Below are 27370 nucleotides of genomic sequence, written 5' to 3'. Positions count from 1 at the left end.
CTGAGCTCTTCTACAAATGATTCTAAACAAAATTGGTCGTGACTGATTATTCTACTTAAGTGCAGATTTGCATGGTTGTCCATATCTGCTTTTCTGTGAGTTCATTACATTCCCATGTTATCTTTTCACAGAGGAGCACTGATCTGAGCATTGCATGAGGACTGATATCAACCATGCACGGTCTGCATTCACTAGCACGAAAGCAAGTAGCACTTACAAAGTATAATGAGACAGAGTTTCTAGGCTAATATATCCACATGACAGATTGGACAATTTTACAATACCTTAATCATTGGCAAGGTTAGAAGACAATTTATTTAAGTGGAACAAGATATCTGGTTGCAGTGGGGAATATTGTATATGGAATACCCAAAATATACATCAGTCACTCAAGCAACGGAAACAATAACGTTCGTATGCATGGGCTGAAGCAACTTAGCTGGTGAAATGGTGTACAAAAGCAGAAAGAAAGTGATATTTACTCAATATTGTGTTTTTCCCCAAATAAGAGAAATCCCTAAAAATTGCAATATCATAAACTTGAGAAGAAACATAGAGGTTTGAACTACAGAAGGAAATTCTTACAGAATTTCTTCAATCAGTTAATATCAGCGAAGTAAAGCAAAAACTGAAGAATCATAGAAAATTGATTTATTTCCAAAATTCAGAAAATATTTAATAATTGTTAATACTTGATTCAATGAAGTAGCTATTACACACATGGAGGCTTCCAGAAAGCCTATAAACAATAAATTACAGATCTTCGTATTTTCAGATTGTGACATTTATTATCACTGTTCATTATCTGTGCTGGACCATTCACATTGACACCTTGGATCCATTGAATGAGGACGTTAGACGCCGCTATTAGCTTGCTTCACTTCCTGGAGTTACTTATTTAAAATTTGCAATAAAACTTCCCGCTCTGCAAAATAATGCAAACAAATCCCATGTTTATTTGCCAAAAACAACCGATTTACTTCTGTATCTATAATATGGATCCAAATTATTTGTTGCCTTTATGACAAATTCAGCTTATTTTCCCAAATATGTTCAACAGCCTGCCTCGGAGGCCATCATAACAGATTCCAGGAGTTTGATGAAACCCAACACTCAACTGTAGCTTGCTTATTCTTGAATCCCTGGCCATATATTCACAGTCTATTATTTTATTGCTTTGTAAGGTGTGCGTACAAGAAATTGAAGCATACAAAAAATGTTCTTCCAAATCAAAAATGATTCTACATGAAACCACTGCACGTTTTTGCAGTCCTCTGTGTGGGAGCGTGGGGGGGGGATGTCAGAGGTAAATTCTTTACACAGAGAGTGGTGGGTGCATGGAACACCCTGCCAGGGCTGTGCTAGAGGCAGATACATTGGGAACATTCACAAAACTCTTGGATAGGCACATGGATGATGTAAAAATTGAGGGTTATTTAGGAGGGAAGGGTTAAAATCAGAATCAGGTTTATTATCACTGGCATGTGTTGTGAAATTTGTTAGCTTAGCAGCAGCAGTTCAATGCAACACATGATAATATGGTAAGAAAAATAAATTAATTACTGTAAATAGATATGTATATACATATTGAATGGATTAAAAATAGTACAAAAACAAAAATAATATACAGTATATAAAAAAGAGAGGTAGTGTTCATGGATTCAGTGTCCATTTAGGAATTGTACGGCAGAGGGGAAGAAGGTGTTCCTGAGCCGTTGAGTGTGTGTTTTCAGGCTTCTGTACCTCCTTCCTGATGGTAACAATGAGAAGAGGGCATGTCCTGGGTGATGGGGGTCCTTAGCAATGGACGCTGTCTTCCTGAGGCACCGCTACTTGGAGGTGTCTTGGATACTACGGAGGCTAGTACCCTAGATGAGATAATGATTCAAATGTGGTAATACTGGTACCAGAGAAAGGCAGGACAAGAAATATGCAATTGCTTGGGGATTCACACAAAATTAATTTGAATCCCATCTGAAGCACAGCCCATAGTAAGATGGTGTGAAAGCTAGCAACTTGACCAAAGTCACTTGCTCTGAGTATCCCGGTAGGGCACTAATTTACTATTGGCCATGGAAAATGGATATTGTCATCCTTCATCACAGATAGATGAGTAAATTGGAAAAGAATTAACATTTCTAATTTTGCACCAATTTCACCAGTTTTTACAACAACGATTCTCGAAAAGGAACTTTTAAATTTTTTTATCAATAATGTATGTGATGGAAAAGAATTAAAATGGCAGCTTGTATTGAATTACAATGCCTAGGCACAGAATTTGCACCTTGTAAGTGAAGGCATTTTCTTTATACCTTTACTACTTCCCAAGTCTACTGGAATTTACTTACTGCCACACTCTTTCTTCTTTGAAAGAGAAGAATTGCTGGATGATTAACATTCTACCACACAATAAACTCTGTTTTAAAGCATTTAGCCACTACCCTACCAGCAAATGGTGGTGATAGCTCAACATGGCATGACGGTTTTCTGAACCAGTAAGTTCAATGCTTTTTTAACAAAATGGGCTGCTTTCTCCATACGGATTTGCCTTGGCCGCAGCTTTTGGAAGTTATTGTCAGCTAAGTGTAGAGGATTTTGATCTCCTGCCAAGGCCATTGTTTCATTAACTGCTAGCTGTAAGATCCTTACAATAAATAACCAACACAGTAGCAACTTCATTATGGTACTGCAGGCACAGTGATGACTGAAGCACTTTTCTATCGGAATTGGTTTTCATTGCTGGATGGCATCCGTTGGTCTCGCAAGACCATGGATATGCGCCTGGAAAGTCTTGCTTCAGTCTCTCCAGGGCACAGGCCTGGGCAAGGTTGTATGGAAGACCAGTAGTTACCCAAATAGCAAGTCTCCCCTCTCCAGGCCACCGATGTTGTCCAAGGGAAGGGCAAGGGCTGATACAGCTTGGCACCAGTGACATCGCAGGAGTTGCCAGAATGAGGTTGAAGGCAATGTCGGACTGCCTTAGGGACGCCAGCTCCAGATTTGTCCTCAGGGTTTACTCCCGAAGCCTTTCCTGTGAGTGGGAATGGCCGCAAGGCAGCGGAGGTTTGAAATCAGAGTTTTCCCTCTCTTAGATGGACTGCCTTCCCAGGCTGATGAGCTCTATCTCCATTACTACAACTTAATACCGGTAAATATAATATTTGGCAAAGATTTCATATACAATCTAATACCTTTACTTGGAAGTGATTCCAGATAGTTCTTAATAGTTTTTGGTTCAAGGGATTTCAATAGACTGGTAATATCCATACTGGCGCTCCCATACTCTCTCTCATATGTGGTTGGCTGCATGCTGTTCTCCTGGATTTTCATATGTGCTTGTGTCAACTTGGGCACTGTAAATAAACCACGAAGGGAAGAGTTTAAATACTAGATGGTGATAGAAAAGATTCAACAAACATTTTCAAACAATCCACTCTTTTTAAGGACCTCAAAGATTGAAACATGGACAATGACTTGCGATGGTAAAATGGGGCACACTGCAGTTCAGTGGAGGTACCATATGGCATAGCATGTGAACTACGACCTGACATTCACAGAGACCTGCATTCTGTCCTGACCTTCAGTCTGCACGTTCTCCCTATGGGTGTGTGGAGTTCCTCCAAGGTTTCCTCCCACTCCCCAAAATGCAGATTTGTAGGTTTAACTGACCAGAGTAGGTTGCTCCTGGGGTAGTGGGTGGCAGAGCTGATGGGAATGTGGGAAGAAAAATTAAATTTGCTGATGACAGGGCATTGATTGGCCTAATCTCAAACAATAATGAGGTGGCCTACAAGAATGAAGTCATCTCTCTGACACAGTGGTGTCAAGAAAACAATCTCTCCCTCAATGTCAGAAAAACAAAGGAGTTGATTGTGGATTAAAGGAGGAATGGAGGCAGGCTAACCCCTATTGACATCAATGGATCTGCAGTTGAGAGGGTGAACAGCTTTAAGTTCCTTGGCATCCACATCACTGAGGACCTCACGCTGTCTGTACACACCAGCTGTGTGGTGAAAAAGGCACAACAGCATTCTTTTCACCTCAGATGATAGAGGAAGTTTGGTATGGGCCTCCAGATCCTAAGAACTTTCTACAGGGGCACAATTGAGAGCATCCTGACTGGCTGCATCATTGCCTGGTATGGGAACTGTACCTCCCTCAATCGCAGGGCTCTGCAGGGAGTGGTGCGGACAGCCCAGTGCATCTGTAGTTGTGAACTTCCCATGATTCAGAACATTTACAAAGACAGGTGTGAGAAAAGGGCCCATAGAATCATTAGGACCCAAGTCACCCCAACCACAATCTATTCCAGCTGCTACCATCTGGGAAACTGTACCGCAGCATAAAAGCCAGGACCAACAGGCTCCGGGACAGCTTCTTCCACCAGGCCATCAGACTGATTAACTCATGCTGATTTTGAGTGTATTTCTATGTTACATTGACTGTTCTATTTATTATAAATTACTATGATTGCACATTTAGACAGAGATGTAACGTACAGATTTTTACTCCTCATGTATGTGAAGGATGTAAGAAATAAAGTCAATTCAATATTCAATTGAATAGATATTCAGGGGAAAGTTGTAAGGAAAAGATTTGTATTGTGAGTTGCTAGAGACTCACAAGGCTGAATGGCCTTTTATGTCAAAATGGAAAAAAAAATGTACTCAACAAGGTTCCAGAAGCACAAGTGAGATAATGACCTGAAGCTCTCTGCTTCAATAAGTAGGGAGAAATATTGCCAACGTTGTCAGTGAGAATCCACCTAACAGGATTTCTTCTTATCACCTGCAATAGGGTGAATACAGGGAGCGTTTTCCACTGAGGTGGGGTGGTACTAGAACGAAAGTTTCTAGGTAATTGTGGAAAGGTGAAATATTTGGGGGTAACCTCAGGGGGAACATCTTCACTCAGAAGGCGTTGCGATTGTGGAACAAGCTGCCTGCGGACGTGCTGGATGGCAGTTCCGTTTCAATATCCAAGTGATGGAGGGGTATGAAGAGCTATGGTTCATGTATGGGCTGATGGGACTAGGCACAGACTAGATGGGCCAAAGGGCCTGCTTTTGTGTTGCAGTGCTCTAAGACTTTGGTAATTGGCAGCCAAGACTATAGATCCATACCACTGCTCTGACTGCAATGTCAATCCATATTTCATACTCCAACAGAATTTGAACTTACAGTCTTCACAAAATCATAGTGTAATGGAGAAAGGCCATATTTAGATGGTATCAGAAATGATCTGGCAAGTGTGGTTGGGACAGGCTGTTTTCTGACAAAGGGGTACTTGTTAAATCGGAGGCCTTCAAAATGAAATTTTGAGAGTACAAAGCTTGTGTGTACCTGTCAGAATAATAGGTAAAGACAACAAGTGTAGGGAACCTTCGTTTTCATGAGGTGTTGGGGCCCTGGTTAAGGCATATCAGGGTGGATAAATTCCCAAGGCCTGACAAAGTGTTCCTTCGGGCCTGCGGGAGGCCAGTGCAGAACTTGCTGGGGCCTTAGCAGAGATATTTAAATTATCCTTTGTAACAGGAGAAGTATCAGGGGATTAGACAACAACCAATGTTGTTCCACTGTTTTAAAAAGGCTCAAAACATAAACCAGAAAATTATAGGCCAGTTAGTCTGACATCGGTTGTGGGGAAGTTATTGGAAGATATTCTAAAGGACTGGATATGTTGAATTGAATTGAATTGATTTTATTTCTTACATCCTTCACATACGTGAGGAGTAAAAATCTTTACGTTACATCTCTGTCTAAATGTGCAATTATAGTAATTTATAATAAATAGAACAGTCAATGTAACATAGAAATACACTCAAAATCAGTGTGAGTTAATCAGCCTGATGGCCTGGGGGAAGAATCAGCCTGATGTCCTGGCTTTTATGCTGCAGTACAGTTTCCCAGATGGTAGCAGCTGGTATAGATTGTGGTTGGGGTGACTCGGGTGCCCAATGAGCCTTCGGCCCTTTATTCACACCTGTCTTTGTAAATGTTCTGAATCATGGGAAGTTCACAACTACAGATGTGCTGGACTGTCCACACCGCTCTCTGCAGAGTCCTGCGATTAAGGGAGATACAGTTCCCATACCAGGCAGTGAAGCAGCCAGTCAGGATACTCTCAATTGTGCCCCTGTAGGAAGTTCTTAGGATTTGGGGGCCCATACCAAACTTATTCAACCGTCTAAGATGAAAGAGGCGATTTTGTGCCTTTTTCACCACACAGCTGATGTATACACACCATGAGATTCTCGGTGATGTGGATGCCGAGGAACGAAACTGTTTACCCTCAAACCCCAGATCCATTCATGTCAATAGGGGTTAGCCCATCTCCATTCCTCCTGTAGTCCACAACCAGCTCCTTTCTTTTTGCGACATTGAGGGAGAGGTTGTTTTCTTGACACCACTGTGTCAGAGAGATGAATTCTTCCCTGTAGGCCACCTCGTTATTGTTTGAGATTAAGCCAATCAATGTTGTGTCATCAGCAAATTTAATTAGCAGATTGGAGCTGTGAGTGGTGACACAGTCACAGAATACAGGGAGTAAAGGAGGGGACTTAGTAGATAGTAGAAAATCGGAAATATTTGGATAGACGTGGACTGATCGAGAATAGTCGGTATGGTTTTGTGCTTGGTAGGTCATGTCTAACCAATCTTATAGAGTTTTTCAAGGAAGCTACCAGGAAAGTGGATGAAGACAAGGCAGTGGATGTTGTCTACATAGACTTTAGTTAGGCATCTGACAAGCTCCCACATGGGTTGCTGGTCAAGAAGGTTCAGTCGCTTGGCATTCAGGATGAGGTAGTAAATTGGATTAGACATTGGCTTTATAGAAGAAGCCAGGAGTGGTAGTAGATGGTTGCCTCTCTGACTGGAGGCCTGTGATTAGTGGTGTGCTGCAAGGATCAGTCCTGGGTATTTTGTTGTTTGTCATCCATATCAATGATCTGGGCAATAATGTAGTTAACTGGATCAGCGAATTTGCAGAAGACACCAAGGCTGGGGGTGTAGTGGACAGTGAGGAAGGCTATATTGACTTACAGAGAGATCTGCATCTTCTGAAAAAACGGCAGATGGAATTTAGTGCAGACAAGTGCAAGGTTTCGCACTTTGATAGGACCAACTAGCTTAAGTCTTGCACAGTGAACAGTAGGCACTGATGAGTGCTGTAGAACAAAGGGATCAGGGAATACTGATTCATTATTCATTGAAAGTGGTGTCACAGGTAGATAGAAAGCTTTTGGTACATTGGCCTTCATAAATCAGATGTTATGTTGAAGCTGTATAAGATGTTGGTGCAGTCTAATTTGGAGTATTGTGTGCAGTTTTGCTCACCTACCTACAGGAAAGATGTAAACAAGGTTGAAAGAGTGCAGACAAAAATGTACAAGGATGTTGCCGGGTCTGGAGGTCCTGGGTTGTATGGAAAGAATGTATAGGTTGGGACTGTATTCTTTAGAATGTAGAAAACTGTGAGGAGAGTTGAAAGAGGTATACAAAATTATTGAGTGGTGTAGATAGAGGAAATACAAACAAGCTTTTTCCACTGAGGTTGGTTGGGACTACAACCAGAGGTCATGGGTTAAAGGTGAATGGTGAAAAGTTTAAGGGGAACAGGAGGGGAAATTTCTTCACCTAGTCATGAGAGTGTGGAATGAGCTGCCAGCACAAGTAGTGTATGTGAACTCAGTTTCAATGTTTAAGAGAAATCTGGATAGGTACATGGGTAGCAGGGGTCTTGAGGCCTACAGTCCTGGGACAAGTCAATGGGAATATGCAAATTAAGTGGTTTCAGCATGGACTAGATGGGCTGACAGGCCTGTGTCTGTGCTGTACTTCTCTATGACTCTATAACTGTAGTGCAACACAGAAAGAGATTAATCGGCACCATGTCTGTAAACAATCCACCTTCCCTCACCTTTCCTGATATACCTACAACCCTCTTCTCTTGCAAGTACTTGTCCAATTTTCGTGTAATAAACTGCATCCAACATCCTCCAGGCAGTGCTGTGCTAATCCTCATGACTCATTACGTGAGAAAGCCCTGGCTCTGTTGCCAGTCTCATGACCCTGAGGGGCAAGCACGACTTCCAGACAGCCTTCAGCCTCGTGTTGCAGCTGGTGCTGCTTGCGAAGGCGAATAACAGGAGGAAAACCAACAACAGAAGAGCTTTTACTGAAGTCTGATGCAATAATAGTGTATATCTAAACTACGTGGTAAACTCCAGTTGATAAAGATACAGTTTTACACATTAACAGGAAGATGAAGCAATAGACATCAATAGCAGATAAAAGGAATGCTCTCTCGTGGACTGTGTTATTACAGCACACACAAAGACAAGGTCAGTGGAGTGTTCAGTTGTTCTCACCTATTCCTTTAGCAGCGATATTCCATTGTTTATTGCTGCCATATCGGGACATGCAGGCTGCCAGCTGGGGTTTTTGGTTCGGTTTTCTATAGTGATGCTGGTTATCTGTGAGAGGAAGACAGCGTCCTCCCATTCTTTGCATAGGCACACACGGGGGGCATTTCTTCGTGAGCTCTGGAAAGAAAATTCCAAACACTTCAGAGACAATATCACTCCTACTGCTCACTGAGCATCTTTCTACACTTGGTTAGAATGTCTACACTCGGGATTATATATTCCTCTCTCGTCCTCGGTTGTTTGCAACTGGATGGAATACAGCAGCTCTGTCAGATGCAGCCAGGGATCTATGCTGAGGTTGCTACCACACTGAGCATAACCTGAGGCCCTGGTGTTTGAGGTCAGCCTCCATTGTGTAAACCTTCATTAACTGTGGTTGGCCTGAGGCAGGCTCCAGTGCCACAGCTAGGTGCCGACCATCGTGCTCAGGTCTCTCGCTAGCTACAGCATCTGCCAGGGAATCGTATATTCCTTCTCACCCCATCGAAACCTCTTCTCATCTTCTTTGCTAAACTCACAAAAGTAGTCCTCAGTTCCTCTCACTGTCAAGTCTAATTATTTGAAAGCACTGGGAATCTGGTTTGAAGAAGAAAGGTCTTTCCACAAGAACCAGCTGGAGAAGAAAGCCAATGAAACGTGGAGTAATATTCTCTCTGGATGGCTGGCAAGAACCTGATGATCAGGAGACAGGTGCTTTTTGTGTTCCTCCTGAAGGAGGTGGGAGGGGGTTAATATCCTGCCCGAACAGTCACCCAAGCCAACTTCCTTTCATCTGGAGATCCAGAATGGATTGTGTCTATCAGGTCATGATTTACAAGCAGCTAGAGGAAACAGGTACAGGAGGGGAAGAAGAGAAAGAGAAGAGGACAGTGAATCCTTTGGGATGGGCTCACGAGGTCAAAGTGACCTGGACAAGCAAATAACCTGCAGCACCTCACTTGGACAAAGTTATCCTTCCTATTAACTTTAATATTAACTTTTGTGTGGATGCCGTTGTCCCTGTTAGAACTGTTTGCTGCTATCCCAATAATAAGCCCTGGATCACTAGTCACATCAAAGGCCTCCTAAACCAGAAGAAGAGGGCCTTTAAAGATGGTGATCGGTTGGAGCTTAAAAGAGTTCAGAAGGAACTCAGAGTACAGATAAGGGGAGCAAAGGAGCAGTATAGGAGGAAGCTAGAACAAAAGCTGCAGAAAAAAAGCATGAAGGAGGTGTGGGATGGGATGAAGATCATCACCGGATGCGGTGCAAAGCGGGGGGCGAACATAAGTGGAGATGTGGAGAAAGCGAACCAGCTGAACAACTTCTTCAACAGGTTCGACAGCTCAATCTCATCCTCGCCGCAGAAATCCACACCAGGCTTACTTCCCTCACAGGAAAATAGTCACTCACAGGAGACCTTGCCCACGCCCAGGATTACGGCTGCACAGGTGGAAGGTCAACTGAGGAAGATCTGTACCAGCAAGGCGGTGGGACCGGATGGAGTTTCCCCACGATTACTGAGGGCCTGTGCGACTGAGCTGGGAGAACCACTACAGCGCATCTTCAACATGAGCCTGGAGCAGAGAAGAGTACCCAGACAGTGGAAAACATCTTGTATTGTCCCGGTACCGAAGAAACCACAACCAAAGGAGTTGAATGACTTCAGACCTGTTGCCTTGACGTCGCACGTGATGAAGACCATGGAGCGGCTGATAATACAGAATCTGAGGCCACAAACCAGGCACGCCCAGGATCCTCTTCAGTTTGCGTATAAGGAGAAGGTGGGAGTGGAGGATGCTATCACGTATTTGCTGCACAAATCACTCTCTCACCTAGATGGGGTCAGTTGTGCTGTGAGGATTACATTCCTTGACTTCTCTAGTGCCTTTAACACCATCCAGCCCAAGATCTTAAGGCACAAACTAACGGAGATGGGAGTAGACTCTCACATGGTGGATTGGATAGTGGACTACTTGACAGATAGACCTCAGTATGTGCGGTTGGGAGACTGTAGGTCTGACACGGTGGTCAGCAGCACAGGAGCGCCACAGGGAACCGTACTCTCTCCGGTCCTGTTCACCCTGTACTCATCAGACTTCCAATATAACTCGGAGTCCTGCCATGTGCAGAAGTTCGCTGATGACACGGCCATAGTGGGGTGTGTCAGGAATGGACAGGAGGAGGAGTATAGGAAACTGATACAGGACTTTGTGATATGGTGCAACTCAAACTACCTGCGTCTCAATATCACCAAGACCAAGGAGATGGTGGTGGACTTTAGGAGATCTAGGCCTCATATGGAGCCAGTGATCATTAATGGAGAATGTGTGGAGCAGGTTAAGACCTACAAGTATCTGGGAGTACAGTTAGATGAGAAGCTAGACTGGACTGCCAATACAGATGCCTTGTGCAGGAAGGCACAGAGTCGACTGTACTTCCTTAGAAGGTTGGCGTCATTCAATGTCTGTAGTGAGATGCTGAAGATGTTCTATAGGTCAGTTGTGGAGAGCGCCCTCTTCTTTGTGGTGGCGTGTTGGGGAGGAAGCATTAAGAAGAGGGACGCCTCACGTCTTAATAAGCTGGTAAGGAAGGCGGGCTCTGTCATGGGCAAAGTACTGGAGAGTTTAACATCGGTAGCTGAGCGAAGGGCGCTGAGTAGGCTACGATCAATTATGGAAAACTCTGAACATCCTCTACATAGCACCATCCAGAGACAGAGAAGCAGTTTCAGCGACAGGTTACTATCGATGCAATGCTCCTCAGACAGGATGAAGAGGTCAATACTCCCCAATGCCATTAGGCTTTACAATTCTACCGCCAGGACTTAAGAACTTTTTTAAAAGCTATTATTAATGCTTTTTGAGATAGTGATTTAGATGCATATCATATTTTTTACTGAGTTAAGTATTGTATGTAATTAGTTTTGCTACAACAAGTGTATGGGACATTGGAAAAAAGTTGAATTTCCCCATGGGGATGAATAAAGTATCTATCTATCTATCTATCTATCTATCTATCTATCTATTGGATCCTTGATGCACAGAGGAGGCCTCATTCCCAAGGCACTGACCTCTGTGGTATAGAAGAGACAATCATTCACCTCCTGATAGACTGTCCATCTGCCAGTGATCCTTGTTGAAGTTCTCCCAAGCAGCAGCATAAATTTCCAATTTATGGGCCATTCTCAGAGTTACGTACTGAGGCAAACACCAACTGCCACAAACATCAACCTGGTGAACGGTCTGCCTGAAACTTGTCCGCGTTATGGAGGCACCACATTCAGTTGCTGCACCTTCCACGCTGGAGCATGGTACAACCACAGCAAAGGTTTTATGGAGGAGGATTGTGGTCTAGTCACTGAACTGTAACAGCATCTCAAACCATCACTGGTGTACTGGTTAAGGGTGAGACCTGTGTGACGTTGTTGCAGAAAGTACAGATCAGTGGTGAAATGAACACAGATGGAGGTATGTCCCAATTGCATTTTAAGAACACCGAATATTGAATATTATAGAATAGAGCAGGCCCTTTGTGATGACCTTTTAACCTACTCTAAGATCAATCTAACCCTTGCATCCTACATAGCCCTCCATTTTTTTTATCAGCCATGTGCCAATCAAAGAGTTTGTTAAATCCCCCAAATGTATTTGCCTCTACTGCCACCCCTGGCAAGGTATTCCGTTCATTCACCATTCTCTGTGTAAAAAACTTCCCTCCTCTATAAATTTTATGAATAATGTATATTTTATGGGGAAAAGAGCTCTCTAAATTTTGTTTCCATTTCATTGTGTTCCCATTTTAAAATATTTTTCCACCTTCAACTCTGCTTCCACCATGGGATCCGTTTCCTTATGTATGACAAAGGTTGGTCCAATCATTCTCATCCTTAATTTTAAAATTATCTGAAATTACCATTTATTCTCTTCTTATGAATCTGTACCCCGATATATATTTCCTTTCATTTTGTTTGCTTGCTTCATTTCCATTCGCTTTTTGCTGGACTAGAGGGCTCCATTTCTCCAGACTGCATGTGTTGTCTCCCTCAGCAGCAGCAGGAACCTTGAAATGATTAGCAACACTAACAAATTTGAAATCATTCAGTCAGGGAAGACAGAACAGTTGTGCTAAATAAACTGAATAGCCGCTTCAGGTTCAAGTTCAAGTTTAATCATCAATCAACCAAACATGAATACCCATGACTGCAACCAAATGAAACAGTGTTCGTCTGGGGCCAAAGGTACAAACTGCAATACAAATAGTCGCTCACAGCACAGGCATGTAGTGCACAAATAAGATAGCAAACACATACAAGGTATCAGTAAAACACAGTCACACAAAATATATATAGTCCAAGACCCTGGGACCATGAATATTGCAACAGTCAGCAACAGAACACAATACAGCTTGTCTTCTGCCGAGCGAGCACTGGGAGGAGCACCAACTCCAGCTCCGATGTGCCACTCTGCCCCGGTGGAGCACAGCCACTCTGACCCCTCTCTCCTGGGCGGCTGTAAACCGGCAATGCCAAACCAGCAACACCCAGGCTTGAGGCCTAGTCCTTGCTGCGACCGAGGCCGCGCAGCTCCCCCGCCATATGCCAATAAATCGATGAATCAGACTTGCAGCACTCTGCATTAACAATGTCCAACAAGATCTTACAATGGCAAGAAAATCAACTAAGATGATCACGTCTCTACTCGCTGCGAAGGCTGAGCAAAGTCCATCTCCCACCCCCCCCCCCCCCCCATCCTCACCACATTCTACAGAGGATGTATCGAGAGTATCCTGAGCAGCTGCATCACTGCCTGGTTTGGGAATTGCACCGTCTCGGATCGCAAGACCCTGCAGCGGATAGTGAGGTCAGCTGAGAAGATCATCGGGGTCTCTCTTCCTGCCATTACGGACATTTACACTACACGCTGCATCCACAAAGCAAACAGCATTATGAAGGACCCCACGCACCCCTCACACAAACTCTTCTCCTTCCTGCCATCTGGCAAAAGGCTCCGAAGCATTTGGGCTCTCACGACCAGACCGTGTAACAGTTTCTTCCCTCAAGCCATCTGTCTCCTCAATACTCAGTCTAGACTGACATCTACATCATTTATTATTATATTGTAATTTGTCCCCTACTGTGCCTATTGTCTTGTTTATTCATTATTGTGCTGCCCTGCACAGTTTTGTGCACTTTATGTAGTCCTGTGCAGGTCTGTAGTCTAGTGCAGTTTTTATGTTGTTTTACATAGTCTAGTGTAGCCTTGTGCTGTCTCACGTAGTCCAGTGTAGTTTTGTGTTGTTTCATGTAGCACCAGGGTCCTGGAGGAACATTGTTTCATTTTCATTGTGTACTGTACCAATCGAAATGACAATAAAAGCAACTTGAACTGCCAGCTGCACACCTCCTTCACACACTGATTCCTCCGACACAGGCAGCATCACGGTCCACACCAAGTCCAGCTCCTTCAGTCTCCCCACCAATGAGCATCTTGCTGATGGAGCAGATCCGCAGGGCTTCACATTCCTAATGTCCTGCAGGGCCTTGTGATCATGAAGATTACATTTAAAAAGACAGCAACACTTGGATTAATCATTGTGGAAGTTCACTATTGGTGGTATCCAGTTTTAATCTAAATACTAGTTGTCTAAAATATACCTGCTCACATTCAATGCTCTTCTTCAACATGTTTTCTTTCAAATCTTCCAAATGTTGTTCCCTATGGATTCCCTTTCAATCCATTATCAGCTATAATATGTACTTAAAACCTAATTCCATCAGCTGTCTCCCATTGAGGTAAAAGATGCAAAATGTTGGTGGAGGGAGGAGGCGTCACCCCAGCTAATAGTATACTGAAATGACCTCATATATTTAGCACTCACTTAGTCAATTGCAATAACACCTTTCATCTCAGTGCTCTTTACATCCTTCCGTAACTGAATGATGAGTTTCAATGCCGTCCTACCTTGCTGTAGTCCCAGGTAATCCTGCCGGTATATTGTATCATACTGATGTGCTTTTAGTCTGCTGGTGTCATCAGAAGACATTGTTTGAGGGAAATATGAGTTGACCCTTGGGAAGGACTCTGGATTCTTCTTGAGCTGTTTCCACAGCCACAAAACCTGCAATAGCACAATTTTCAATGACGTTATGGTCAGAAGGCTATTATTGTTTTGTTCGTAATTAAAATGCCATTCATCCCTGGGGTTTCCTATGCACAGACTGTTGCTTACATCACATGGATGAGGTTCACTGCCTGAGGATCCTCTGCTACTGTGCGGACTGCTCAGTAACTTCCAGGCGTAGTCATTTGAATATGAGGTGTCACCAATAGGCTCGTGGAGCTGATAGGGGTAAGTAAACCCATTAGATGATTTAGGTCTACAGCAAGGCAGAGAGAAAACAGGCACAAATAAATAAAGTACATTTAGGACTGTAGTAGAATTTTCATATTATATCAGTACTGTAATTATAGTTATATGAATAGATTTTACTAAATCCACCTTGGTAAAGCAGCCAGCATAATCAAAGACCCCACTCACGCCTGACATTTGCTCTTTGCCTCCCCTCCCGTCAGGCAGAAGATACAAAAGCCTTAAAGCACATGCCACCAGGCTCTAGGACAGCTTCTGTCCCTCTGTTATAGAACTATTGATACGATAAGGTGGGCTCTTCAAGATCAGAATCAGATTTATTATCACTGACGTAAGACATGAAATCTGTTGTTTTGTGGCAGCAGGACAGTGCAAAGTATAGCCCCTGTTGCATGCAAACAGCTACTTGGGGTCAGAGGTGAGAGCTGAGTGTCTGGTGGGGACCAAAGGTGAGTGAGCTGCCCTAGAATGGACATGACAAGCCCCTTCACCAGAGGTGCTACCCCTCCCTGGACACCCCATACACCCAAAACACCATTTTGAAAGGTGGGCTATATCAGGTGAGGGTAGCCAGTGACCTCACACCCCAGTGAGACAGGGACATGTCTGTCCTAGCCTGCAAAGTCGGCTCGTGCAGATTGGGCAGAGGAGATCTGAAGTGAGATCCCTCCACCAGGAAGTATACTCCATGGAGAGTAAAGAGCATGACAAGGCACAGAAGACGTCATTATCTTCCATTGCAACCAAGAAAGGACCCGGTTTATGATCCTTGTTCGTACCACTCTCTCTGAAGTTGAGAGAGTGGAACTGCCCAAGTGCAATGGCTGTTCCACTTTACAAACTCCCCTGCAAATGTTTCCTGTCATCATCGGAAATTATGTCACGATGGACAACTACCACAGTGCAAAGACAATAAAGATCTATAAATTACAAAATAAATTAATTGTGCAAAAGAAAGGAATAACAAGGTAGTATTTGTGGATTCATGGACTGTTCAGAAATCTGATGATGGTGGGGAAGAAGCTGTTCCTAAACCATCGAGAGTGCATCTTGAGGCTCCTGTACCTCCTTTCTGATGGTAGTAATACGACGAGGGTAAGTCATGGATAATGAGGGTTTTTAATGATAGGTGCCACTATCTTGAGGCACCTCCTCTTGAAAATGTCCTCGATAATGGGGAGGATGGTGCAGCTGACTATAGCCCTCTGTAATCTTTTGCAATCCTGTCTATTGGAGCCTCCATATACCAGGTTGTGATGCAGCCGGTAAGAATGCTCTCCATCGTACATCGATGGAAATTTGTAAAGAGTCTTTGGTGGCAGGCCAAATTCCTAATGAACTGAAGCTGCTGGTCTGCCTTCTTTGTGATTACCTCAATGCATTGGGCCCAGGACAGCTCCTCAGCAATGTTGATGCCAAGGAACTTGGAGCTGCTCACCATTTCTACCACTGACCCCTCAATGAAAACATAGAAACATAGAAAACCTACAGCACAATACAGGCCCTTCGGCCCACAAAGCTGTGCTGAACATGCCCCTACCTTAGAAATTACTAGGCTTACCTATAGCCCTCTATTTCTCTAAGCTCCATGTACCTATCCAAAAGTCTCTTAAAAGACCCAATCGTTTCTGCCTCCATCACCATTGCCAGCAGCCCATTCCATGGATTCACCATTCTCTGAGTAAAAAATTTATCCCTGACATCTCCTCTGTACCTACTCCCCAGCACCTTAAACCTGTGTCCTCTTGTGGCAACCATTTCAGCCCTGGGAAAAAGCCTCTGACTATCCACACGATCAATGCCTCTCATCATCTTATACACCTCTACAGGTCATGTCTCATCCTCCGTCGCTCCAAGGAGAAAAGGCCAAGTTTGCTCAACCTGTTTTCATAAGGCATGCTCCCCAATCCAGGCAACATCCTTGTAAATCTCCTCTGCACCTTTTCTATGGCTTCCACATCCTTCCTGTAGTGAGGCAACCAGAACTGAGCACAGTACTCCAAGTGGGGTCTGACCAGGGTCCTATATAGCTGCAACACTACCTCTCAGCTCCTAAATTCAAGTCTACGATTGATGAAGGCCAATACACCATACGCCTTCTTAACCACAGAGTCAACCTGCGCAGCTGCTTTGTGTGTCCTATGGACTCAGACCCCAAGATCCCTCTGATCCTCCACACTGCCAAGAGTCTTACCATTAATACCATATTCTGCTGTCATATTTGACCTACCAAAATGAACAACTTCACACTTATCTGGGTTGAACTCCATCTGCCACTTCTCAGCCCAGTTTTGCATCCTATCAATGTCCCGCTGTAACCTCTGACAGCCCTCCACACTATCCACAACACCTCTAATCTTTGTGTCATCAGCAAACTTACTAACCCATCCCTCCACTTCCTCATCCAGGTCATTTATAAAAATCACAAAGCGAAGAGTAAGGGTCCCAGAACAGATCCCTGAGGCACTCCACTGATGACCAACCTTCATGCAGAATATGACCCGTCTGCAACCACTCTTTGCCTTCTGTGGGCAAGCCAGTTCTGGATCCAGAAAGCAATGTCCCCTTGGATCCCATGCCTCCTTACTTTCTCAATAAGCCTTGCATGGGGTACCTCATCAAATGCCTTGCTGAAATCCATATACACTACATCTACTGCTCTTCCTTCATCAATGTGTTTAGTCACATCCTCATAAAATTCAATCAGGCTCGTTAGGCACGACCTACCCTTGACAAAGCCATGCTGACTACTCCTAATTGTATTATACCTCTCCAAATGTTCATAAATCCTGCCTCTCAGGATCTTCTCCATCAACTTACCAACCACTGAGGTAAGATTCGCTGGTCTATAATTTCTTGGGCTATCTCTACTCCCCTTCTTTAAAAGTTATCCCTCCCCCTCCTGTCTTCTCCTATCATTTCAGATCTCCCCCTCCCCCTCCCACTTTCAAATCTCTTACAGTTAGTCCTGACGAAGGGTCTCAACCTGAAACATTGATTGTACTTCTTCCTATAAATGATGCCTGGCCTGCTGTGTTCCGCCAGCATTTTGTGTGTGTTGCTTGAATTTTCAGCATCTGCAGATTTCCTTGTGTCTACAATCAGTTCCTTGGTCTTGCTGATGTTGAATGCAAGGTTGTTGTTGCAGAACAGAAGCGTTGAGAAACATACTCTATACATTGAATGACTGCTGTCACCATCCCGCACCTTCAGTAAGACCCAATACTGAAATATAAAGGACTTGCATTTTTAAAGGACAGTTTTCATCGCTCCTGGTCATCTCAAAGCACCTCACATACAACAAACTACCTTTATGTGAACAAATTCTGCAGATATTCTGATAATACCAAGATCCCACAAACAACACCACAGTGAATCCAAAAGAACATAGAGGCCCTTCGGCTCATAATGTTGTGCCAAATCTTTAAACTACTCCAAGGTCAATCTAACCCTTCCCTCCCACATAACAGTCCATTTCTCTTTCATCCACATGTCTATCTAGGCGTCTCAGAGATGTCCCGAACGTATGATGTGTTTTGACCTTGAGATGCTTGATCAAATTCAAGGGCATCATGCTGATTTACCCAGAGAGGGGCTTTCTAGTGCAATCAACCTGGTGAGGAGGCAACAAATGGGGTTTCTCTGGCCTGCGTGTTCAGCTGTGGGTGGGGAGGATGGCAGAACCCTAATCGTCGTTTGTGCTTGGCAACCAGGCTGTTTGGTACAAAGGCACTCTGCTCCAGTGTGTTAATGCAGCCCAGATCAGAAGCACTGAAGAGTAAATGGATGTCATCTTTCAGCACTCCCTTGTCTGTTGGTGACATCTCCTCAGATCAGTCTGGGTGGTGACAATGGCTGGACACTCCATCAAAATCAAAACCACCGAACACTACCTCCGGACCCCGGATTGAAGCAGTAAAGGATGCCGAGCCGTGCATTAGCTCTGTAGATACAGCACGGCCATAATACACTCGGTCCATTTCCCGAAGAGACTTCCTACACTACAGCACAGAAGGAGACCATCTAGACAGTGACAACTCCCAGCAGAACAAACCCTTAAGTTCCATTCTCCCTTCCCTATAAAGATTAGCTTTATTTGTCACATGTACATCAAATCGTACAGTGATTTGCACCATTTTTGTCAAATCAAGTGAGCGAGGATTGTACTTGGCAGCCTGTAAGTGTTGCCACACTTCCAGCACGTCAGTATAATGCCCACAACTCGCTAACCCTAACCATACATCGTTACAATGCAGACGGAAACCGGAGCACCCAGAGGAAACCCACGTGGTCACAGGGAGAAGGTATAAACTCCTTATAGACAATGGTGGTAACTGAATCCCATCTTACAGATGACACTTTTCAAGAGCGTTATACTAATTGCTAAGCTACGTGACATATTTGCCCCTGATGCTGCAACACATTCTCTAACACGGTCATTAACTCATGTTTAATCTGGATATTCACTGGATGCCAGAGGAAAGCTCCCAGTGGTAAAGAGGCAGCAAGCCTTGATGTTACTTTATTTTCCAGCAGAGTCCTGAGCAGCAGGACAACGATCACTTTCCCTAAAATGCTTATGCAGAGAGCTCTGTGATCAGGAAGTACTGGAAGCATTCACTTAGTCTTGACACCAATATGTGGTGAATATATCAACCCTTCACCCTAATATGAATAAATAATTTCAGCAAATGCCGATCAATTCACTTGCTAGGCGCTCGTTTCATCTACACTTGAAGTTAGCAGAGGAACTTGAAGCTGATTAAGCTGATACTCACAGTGGTTCTTATACCAACTCACCGAATGGGTTGAGTCATGGACCCTGGACGATAAACAAAGTCCCGCTTGAATGTTGTTTGGTAGGGATCAAAGGCTGATGACCTTCCTAAAGATATTAAAGATTGTTCAAATTATTATCAAAAATTTCTACAAAAAGAAAGATTAAAACATACTTTAAAATATTTTATATCAAGCATGTTAATATCAGGATCTACTCCTGAGTTCTGAAGGTGAAGCTCTGTACATTCGAGTCTCAACATCTTACAACAAAGTTGCAAATATATTTGGTTGGCTCGTTCCTACAACAATTCATACCTAATCTTGCTGCACAGCAGTCTCTTGTTTGTTCTCTCTTTTACTCTGTTTCAAATATTTACCAACAAGTAGGGGTGGAATTCTGTACTTAGTTTAGGGAATGACATAAATGAACGATTACCAGTTAGAGAACACTTTGGTAGTAGTGATCACCATTCAAGGACAAAATAAAACAGGATTAAATACTGCAGTGACTGGGAGAACTCAATGGGTCAAACAGCATTTGGGGAGACAAAATATGTGGGTTGATATTTTGGGTCAAGGCTGAGAGGGATCAGGAGAGGTTGTTAGTACTGCATAAAGTAGTATGAAGTAAGCTTCTAGGTGATTGTTGCAACTGAACGGGGAGGTGATGATGGGCAGATAGAACTAGGTGGAGGAATGGGATAGGACTGATGAATAAAGGGGGAAGAAAACAAAATGAAAAGATGAGTGTGTGAAGGAGGAGAGTAATGTGGGTATAGGTTACCTGAAAGGGCAATTAGAGATGGGAAATTAAATGCTGGCTGTGATTGCCCAATCAGGCCACGATCCTTGAGTGAATAAAAACATTGAAAAATTTAGTGTTCGTACCATGTTTCATTCTGTGTTGGTCTCTCAGTTGCAGAGGGGGAGACTGAGAACAGACAGGCTAGTGTCTTTATCTTGCTATTTCATGCTCTCATTATTTACTGCTTTTTATTGGTGTTTGCATTTGTACAATTTGTGGTCATTGATCTGATTTATAGTTACTGTTCTATAAATTTGCCAAGTATGCCTGCGGAAAAAGAGTCTCAGGTAAGTGTATAAATCTCTATTGTATGTAGTGAGATGTATGCACTCTGATAATAAATTTTACTTTGAACTTTGAAGAGGGAAAGAGAATTAAAATGAAGTGTGATCGGAAGCTTGAGATGTCAGTTAAAAGATATCAGTTAAAAACAAGATTAAATAATTAGGTTTTAAGCTGACGTTTATCAATGCAGGTGTTTTATGAAACAGTCTCTTAGTCTACACTTGAGAATAAAAAATTTTAATTGTGAGAAAACCAACTTTACTCAGGTGAGAAGTGATGCTGGAAATCTGAAATAAAGTAGGAAGTTGCAGCACGTGGTAGGAAGACAAACTGGCTTCCATTGCAAGAAGGTTGGAGTTTTAGAAGTTGAACACTGTTGCATCTACACTGGAGATATTGCGCACAGTTCCGTTATTTAACAAAGGACATACCGGGTGTCCCTCGCTTTACAATTGTTCGCTTTACGCCACATCGCTTTACAAAAGGCCTACATTAGTAACCTGTTTTCACTTTACGAAGAGGATTTTCACTTTAACGGAAATTTTTCCCATATAAATGAATGGTTCTTTGCTTTTTGCCATTTTGGCTTAAGAAAGGTTTCATAGGAACGCTCTACCTTTGTAAAGGGGGGGGGGGACACCTGTAATCACGTTGGAGACAGTCTGAAAAAGATTTGAGATGATCATTTCTGGGATAAGGTGAGCAGTTAAAGAAATAAAATTTATAATAATATTAATAATAATAACTTATTTACTGAGCACTTTTCAAAGTGCTTTACAACAGGAAAAAGTGCAAACATGAAAATAGAAGACAAAATAAAAATAAAAGTAAACATGAAAATAAAAGACAAAAAGATATTAGTTAAAAACAAGATTAAATAATTAGGTTTTAAGCTGACGTTTATCAGTGTTAACTGAGTCTGTAAACCTTATAGTTTCAGGTATTGAATTACACAATTTAGGAGCATAGTTTAAAAAGCTGTCCTGCCAATTATCTTTTGAGGAAGATTGTTTAAATTTTAGCTCTCAGGTGGAAGAAGACCTGAGAGCTCGAGCAGGATTATAAAACAAAAATGATTCTGTAATATACTCTGACTCAGACCGTGAAGAGCTTTAAAAACAAATAGAAGAACTTTAAAATCAATTCTAGAAAATACAGCAGGAAGCCAATACGGAGTAGCTAGGACAGAAGTGAGATGTTTCCTTGTCCTGGTTTTAGTTAGAAGTGCAGCAGCAGCATTCTGATTGAGTTGAAGTTTGTCAGTATGATTTTTGGACGTTAGAAGAATGGTGGAGAGATCTAATTGACAGTTACAAGATTGTGGGGCTGCCCTTTAAAACTGCGACACATAGGAATTTCTTCTCACAGAGGCTAGTGAATCTCTGCAATTCAGCCAAGATGGATATGGAGTTTAAGTAATTGGTGGATATTTAAAGAAGATGTCAATAAGAAAGATAAGGGAACTGAGGAGTGTTGGGAACTGGCACCCAACTGAAGCCATGGCAGATTATCTGTGATGGCATTGGAAGGCAAGGCAAGCTTGAGGGCCCAGTGACCTATTCCTGCTCTTAGCTTCTTATGTTCTAAAGGCAGAAAATGCAGAAACATTCAACAGGTCAGGCTGCATCTGTGGAAAAAGCACAGGGATGTGGAAAAAGCAACAGAGTTAACATTACAAGCCAAAAAGCCTTTCAGACCAAATAGGAGGCTACTATTAAAATCCATGGAACTCGAGACAAACATGTTTCCACAAAGAAATGGGGTAAGAATGCCAGATCTAGAGGCCGCTGTACGAAAAGGAGCATTGAGGGTGGAATAAGGTAAAATAAGCAAACTTATGCCAGATACAAAGAAATGAAAACAACATAACATTTTTCAGCTGAGCAGAAAATTGAACAGTATTTAATCCAGAGGAACGGTGTCTGAGGTGGTTAAACATAGCAGCAGAAAACACAATAAATAAGAGAATGTTGAGAAATATTGAGGAACAAAATTTGGAGTGTATGTTTGTGGATCATAAAGATAACAGGACTAGTTATTAAAGTGGTTAAAAGGCATTGATGCACCATCAATAACTCTCGGAGACGTGAGGCGAGATATAGGCTTTTATTGGCTGGAAGAAAGAACAAGCAGCAATTGACCACCACACTGCATCCTGGAGACTGAGGCCAGGGCGGAGTCTCCAATCGCCTTTATACCAGGGTCTGTGGGAGGAGCCACGGTCAGTGGGAGGAGCCACAGGAGCAGTCAGCGGGGGGGGGGGGAGGGGGGCGTGTCCAGACAGGTATATGTAGTTCACCACAGGCATACCATGTGCTTTTGTTGGACAAAATACAGAGAATAAGAGAAAATTACACTAGGACTGTATGCATTGCTGGTTAGGCCACAGCTTGAGAATTATCTACCGTTTTGTTCATTGTATTTCAGGCAAAGATGTGATTGTACTTGGTGCAAGGTTTACTGAGATACTGCCAAACTGTAAAATTGTAGTCATAAGAAAGGATTTGGATAATCTGAGGATATCTGACATGAGCTTACTTTATTTTACCTTACCCTGCCCACTATGTACCTTCTCGTCATGGGACATTGATTTAAAGCGATGGTAGAAAGTTTAGAGAAGAGGTGAGGATTTATCTTTCACTCAGAGAGTGGAATGGGTCTGAGATCATTGCTTAAAAGAATAGGGACAGAAACGTGGCAAATTTAAGCAACATATGGGTTGTGAACTTGAGCTGCGACTACAGAACTAAGGATAGAATCCTAAGTAGTAGAAATAGATAGGTTAATCTTTCTCATCTGGCATCTTGCTGACCTTCCACGTCATAACTTTTTCAATGTAAGTATCTTCCACTGGGATATTTTTTCCCAATCTCTGTCCCTCTCTATGATTACTAGAAGAGTTAAAGATAGCTTCAAATTTAAAGAAAATGGACATTATCACAGTTCACAGGTCTGAAAATTGTATAGAATACAAGAAGAAGAAAAGAATGAGAAAAAGAAGGAAGATGAGGAAGGATAAATGGAGTATGAGATAAAACAGTAATATTAACACAGACTTTTATTCTCTAGTCTAAAAATGTAAGGTGGGACTTGATCAGATACAGTGCCTATAAAAAGTATTCACCCCCCTCCCCCAGAAGTTTTCATGTTTTATTGTTTTACAGTGGATTTAAATTGGCTCTTTTGACATTGATCAACAGAAAAAGACTCTTTCATGTCAAAGTGGAAACAGTTTCTACAAAGTGTTCTAAAGTAATTACAAATATAAACATAAAATAATTGATTGCATACGTATTCACCCCCTTCTAGTCAGTATTTAGTAGAAGCACCTGTGGCAGCAATTACAGCCTTGAGTCTGTGTGGATAGGTCTCTAACAGCTTTACATATCTGGTCACTGTAATTTTTCCCCATTCTTCTTTACAAAACTGCTCAAGCTCTGTCAGATTGCACGGCGATCATGAATGAACAGATCTTTTTAAGTCCAGCCGCAAATTCTCAATTGGATTGTGGCCTGGATTCTGACTTGGCCACTCCAGGCCATTAGCTTTGTTGTTTTTAAGCCATTCCTGTGTAGCTTTGGTTTATGCTTGAGGTCATTTTCTTGCTGGAAAACAGATCTTCTCCCACGCCACAGTTCTTTTGCAGACTGCATCAGGTTTTCCTCCAGGACCTTCCTTTATTTTGCTGTATTCATTTTACCCTCTACCTTCACGGGCCTTCCAGGGCCTGCTGCAGTGAAGCATCCCCACAGCATGATGCAGCCACCACCATGCTTCACGGTAGGGATGGTGTGTTTTTGATGAAGTGTAGAGTTTGGCTTACACAGTGTTTAGTCTGATGGCCAGACAGCTCGATTTTGGTTTCATCAGACCATAGAACTTCCTTCCAGCTGATTTCAGAGTCTCCCATATACCTTCTGGCAAACTCTAGTCAAGATTTCATATGGGTTTTTCTCAAGAGTGGCTTTCATTTTGCCACTCTCCCATAAAGCTGCAACTGCTGAAGCACCCGGGCAACTGTTGTATCCACTCCCGACTGGAAATAACCTTTTCACAGAGATGCTTCTTTTGTCTTGGCAGGATGCTAACTCACCAGCAATTGGACCTTCTGGATACAGGTGTATTTTTACTACAGTCCATTGAAACCCCTTGACTACACACAGTGATCCCCATTTAACTAATCATGTGACTTCTGGCTGTATCAGTGATGATTTGGTGTGTCATGTTAAAAGGGGTGAATACTTGTGCAATTAATTTTTTTTGTTTTATATTTGTAATTAATTCAGATCACTTTGTAGAGATATGTTTTCACTTTGACACTGAGAGTCTTTTTCTGTTAATCAATGTCAAAATAGCCAAATTAAATCCACCGTGGTTCAATGTTGTAAAACAATAAAACATGAAAACCTCCAAGGGGGTGAATACTTTTTATAGGCTCTGTACATAAGAGACTGACTGTGTGGGTAGGCAGAGGGTGTATGCTGCAGTGGGAGAATATGGAAGTAACGACTAGGTTTGAAAAATAAACCCATTTAAGACAAAGATGAGGCAACTTCCTTCTCTCAGATGATTGTGACCCTGGCTTCTTCAATCTGCAATTGTGGCAGAGTCTGAATACTCTCTCTCCCTCTCTCTCTCTCTCTCTCTCTCTCTCTCTCTCTCTCTCTCTCTCTCTCTCTCTCTCTCTCTCTCTGTCTGTCTCACACAGACACACACACACACACTCTCTCTCTCTCTGTCTCACACAGACACACACACACTCTCTCTCTCTCTCTCTCTCTCTGTCTCACACAGACACACACACACACTCTCTCTCTCTCTGTCTCACACAGACACACACACACACACACTCTCTCTCTGTCTCACACAGACACACACACACACACTCTCTCTCTCTCTCACCAGTTGAGGCAGAGTCTGAATACCCTCTCTCTCTCTTTCTGTCTGTCTCACACACACACACACACACACACTCTCTCTCTCTCTCTCACTGTCTGTCTCACACACACACACTCTCTCTCTCGCTCTCTGTCTGTCTCACACACACTCTCTCTCTCTCTCACTGTCATACTCACACATACACACTTCCTCCCCATAGATGTTCCCAATTTTCCAGCTTTTTTTCCAACTCTAACCACAGTACAAGCCCTCCTTATCCACGGGTTCCACGTGCGCGGATTCAACCAACCGCGGATGAGGAAAACCCGGAAGTTGAGCGTTGTTCGCCACGCGTCTAGTTCATTCACTACTTGTGTTGTGAGCGAGAGGAATGAGTTTGAGGCTAGTAAGGGATGGCTGGCTAGCTATGTAAAGCGCTACAGCCTCAAGAGCTTAAAGATCATGGGAGAATCGGCATTGGCTGATGCTGAGGCAGCATCAGCGTTCCCAGAAGAGCTACGATGGTTGCGTCAGTACTGAACATGTACAGACATTTTTTCTTGTTATTATTCCCTAAACAGTACAGTATAACGACTATTTACATAGCATTTACATTGTATTAGGTATTATAAGTAATGTAAAGATGATTTAAAGTATATGGGATGATGTGCGTAGGTTACATGAAAATACTACGCCATTTTATATAAGGGACTTGAGCATCCGCGTGTTTTGGTATCTGCAGGGGGGTCCCGGAACCAACCCCCCACGGATGAAGTGTTAATCTGCTCTCCCTATCACATATGATAATGCAGATTTATTTTATATGAGCAAGATCTTGGAACAATAATTACAGATAATTAATTGCAAACATTATTACTGTATTTTTAACATTGTTGTCCCTATTTTATGGGCCATAAGGGACCACAGTGATAAATAGTTCAGTGGAATGTAGCCCGAAGGCTATAGACAGCAATCAGCAGATGAGAGGAGGCAGCAACGGAGAAAGAGGAAGGAGTTGCAAGGTATCATTCCTCTGTTACATCCTTTTCTACTTGTAGTACGGCCACTCCTTCATTTCTGGCTTAGATTATGCCCCACACATAATGAAACTTCTCTCCCTGTGAAATTAAAGCCATGATATCAAATTTCATAATTGCTGTTTCTGAATCACTATTCAGTTTCAAAATACTTTTTGCATAAAAGTCTGCATTCATGATTAATCGTCCAGAAAGAATCCTGTTACTGACTCACCCGAGCAAGGATCGTTCATACTTGAGGTGATGTTTGCCATCTTTTCCTTTTTACGCTTCTTGATCTTTTTTCCCACCTCCGCTTTACGAGGATTGAGGAGCTGTTCGCTTTTCTTTTCTGTTCGATCGTTCCCTTCTTCCTCGGTGCCTTGTAGCTGATTGGGACAATGGTGTCCTTGAGCGCCAGCATTCTGAAGCACAAAGAATAAATTCACATTTACAAAATCAATTAGAGCTGTTTCTCGTTCAATAAGCATGAGTTAGGTTTAGTTAAAACTTACTTGGGTACTTTTGTAATGTGGGGCTTCCCCTGCGTATGATGCTAGACACAGTTCCATCTTTCAGAAGTGCAGTAGCTTTGCAATTAGAATCGTTTCTTTCAGACTGCTCTGTAGATGAACCTGGTTGAGTCTGTTATCACCAGCTGGAGGAGATTCGGCCTCTGTTGCTGAGCAATACAGAATGGCTCCCTCGTCTAGAATAAACAAAGAGCTGATAAAAGAAAAGTACTGCCAATGCACTTCAATTAGAGGCCTTAAAGCAGTAGTCGTCTGCATTACACTCTTAAAATGGCATTCTACCAACATGAGGTTA

At 42.8% G+C, this 27370-nt stretch overlaps 1 protein-coding gene across 1 annotated transcript; it reads right to left on the bottom strand.

Annotated features, from left to right (window-relative positions):
* Window positions 1–697: 697 nt before the first annotated feature.
* Window positions 698–27317, bottom strand: tex26 (testis expressed 26). The gene is made up of 8 exons (XM_073043847.1): window positions 27058–27317; window positions 26778–26967; window positions 19580–19664; window positions 14639–14786; window positions 14371–14527; window positions 8372–8545; window positions 3192–3353; window positions 698–925 (listed from the first exon to the last, which is right to left on the bottom strand). The coding sequence occupies exons 1-8, from the start codon at window positions 27112–27114 to the stop codon at window positions 891–893; spliced, it is 1008 nt and encodes a 335-aa protein (XP_072899948.1). The 5' UTR covers window positions 27115–27317; the 3' UTR covers window positions 698–890.
* Between the last annotated feature and the right edge of the window lie 53 nt (window positions 27318–27370).

The sequence above is a fragment of the Hemitrygon akajei genome, chromosome 4 (genome assembly GCF_048418815.1).
Source record: "Hemitrygon akajei chromosome 4, sHemAka1.3, whole genome shotgun sequence".
Lineage (NCBI taxonomy): Eukaryota > Metazoa > Chordata > Chondrichthyes > Myliobatiformes > Dasyatidae > Hemitrygon > Hemitrygon akajei.
This window is presented reverse-complemented; position numbering and strand designations above follow the sequence as displayed.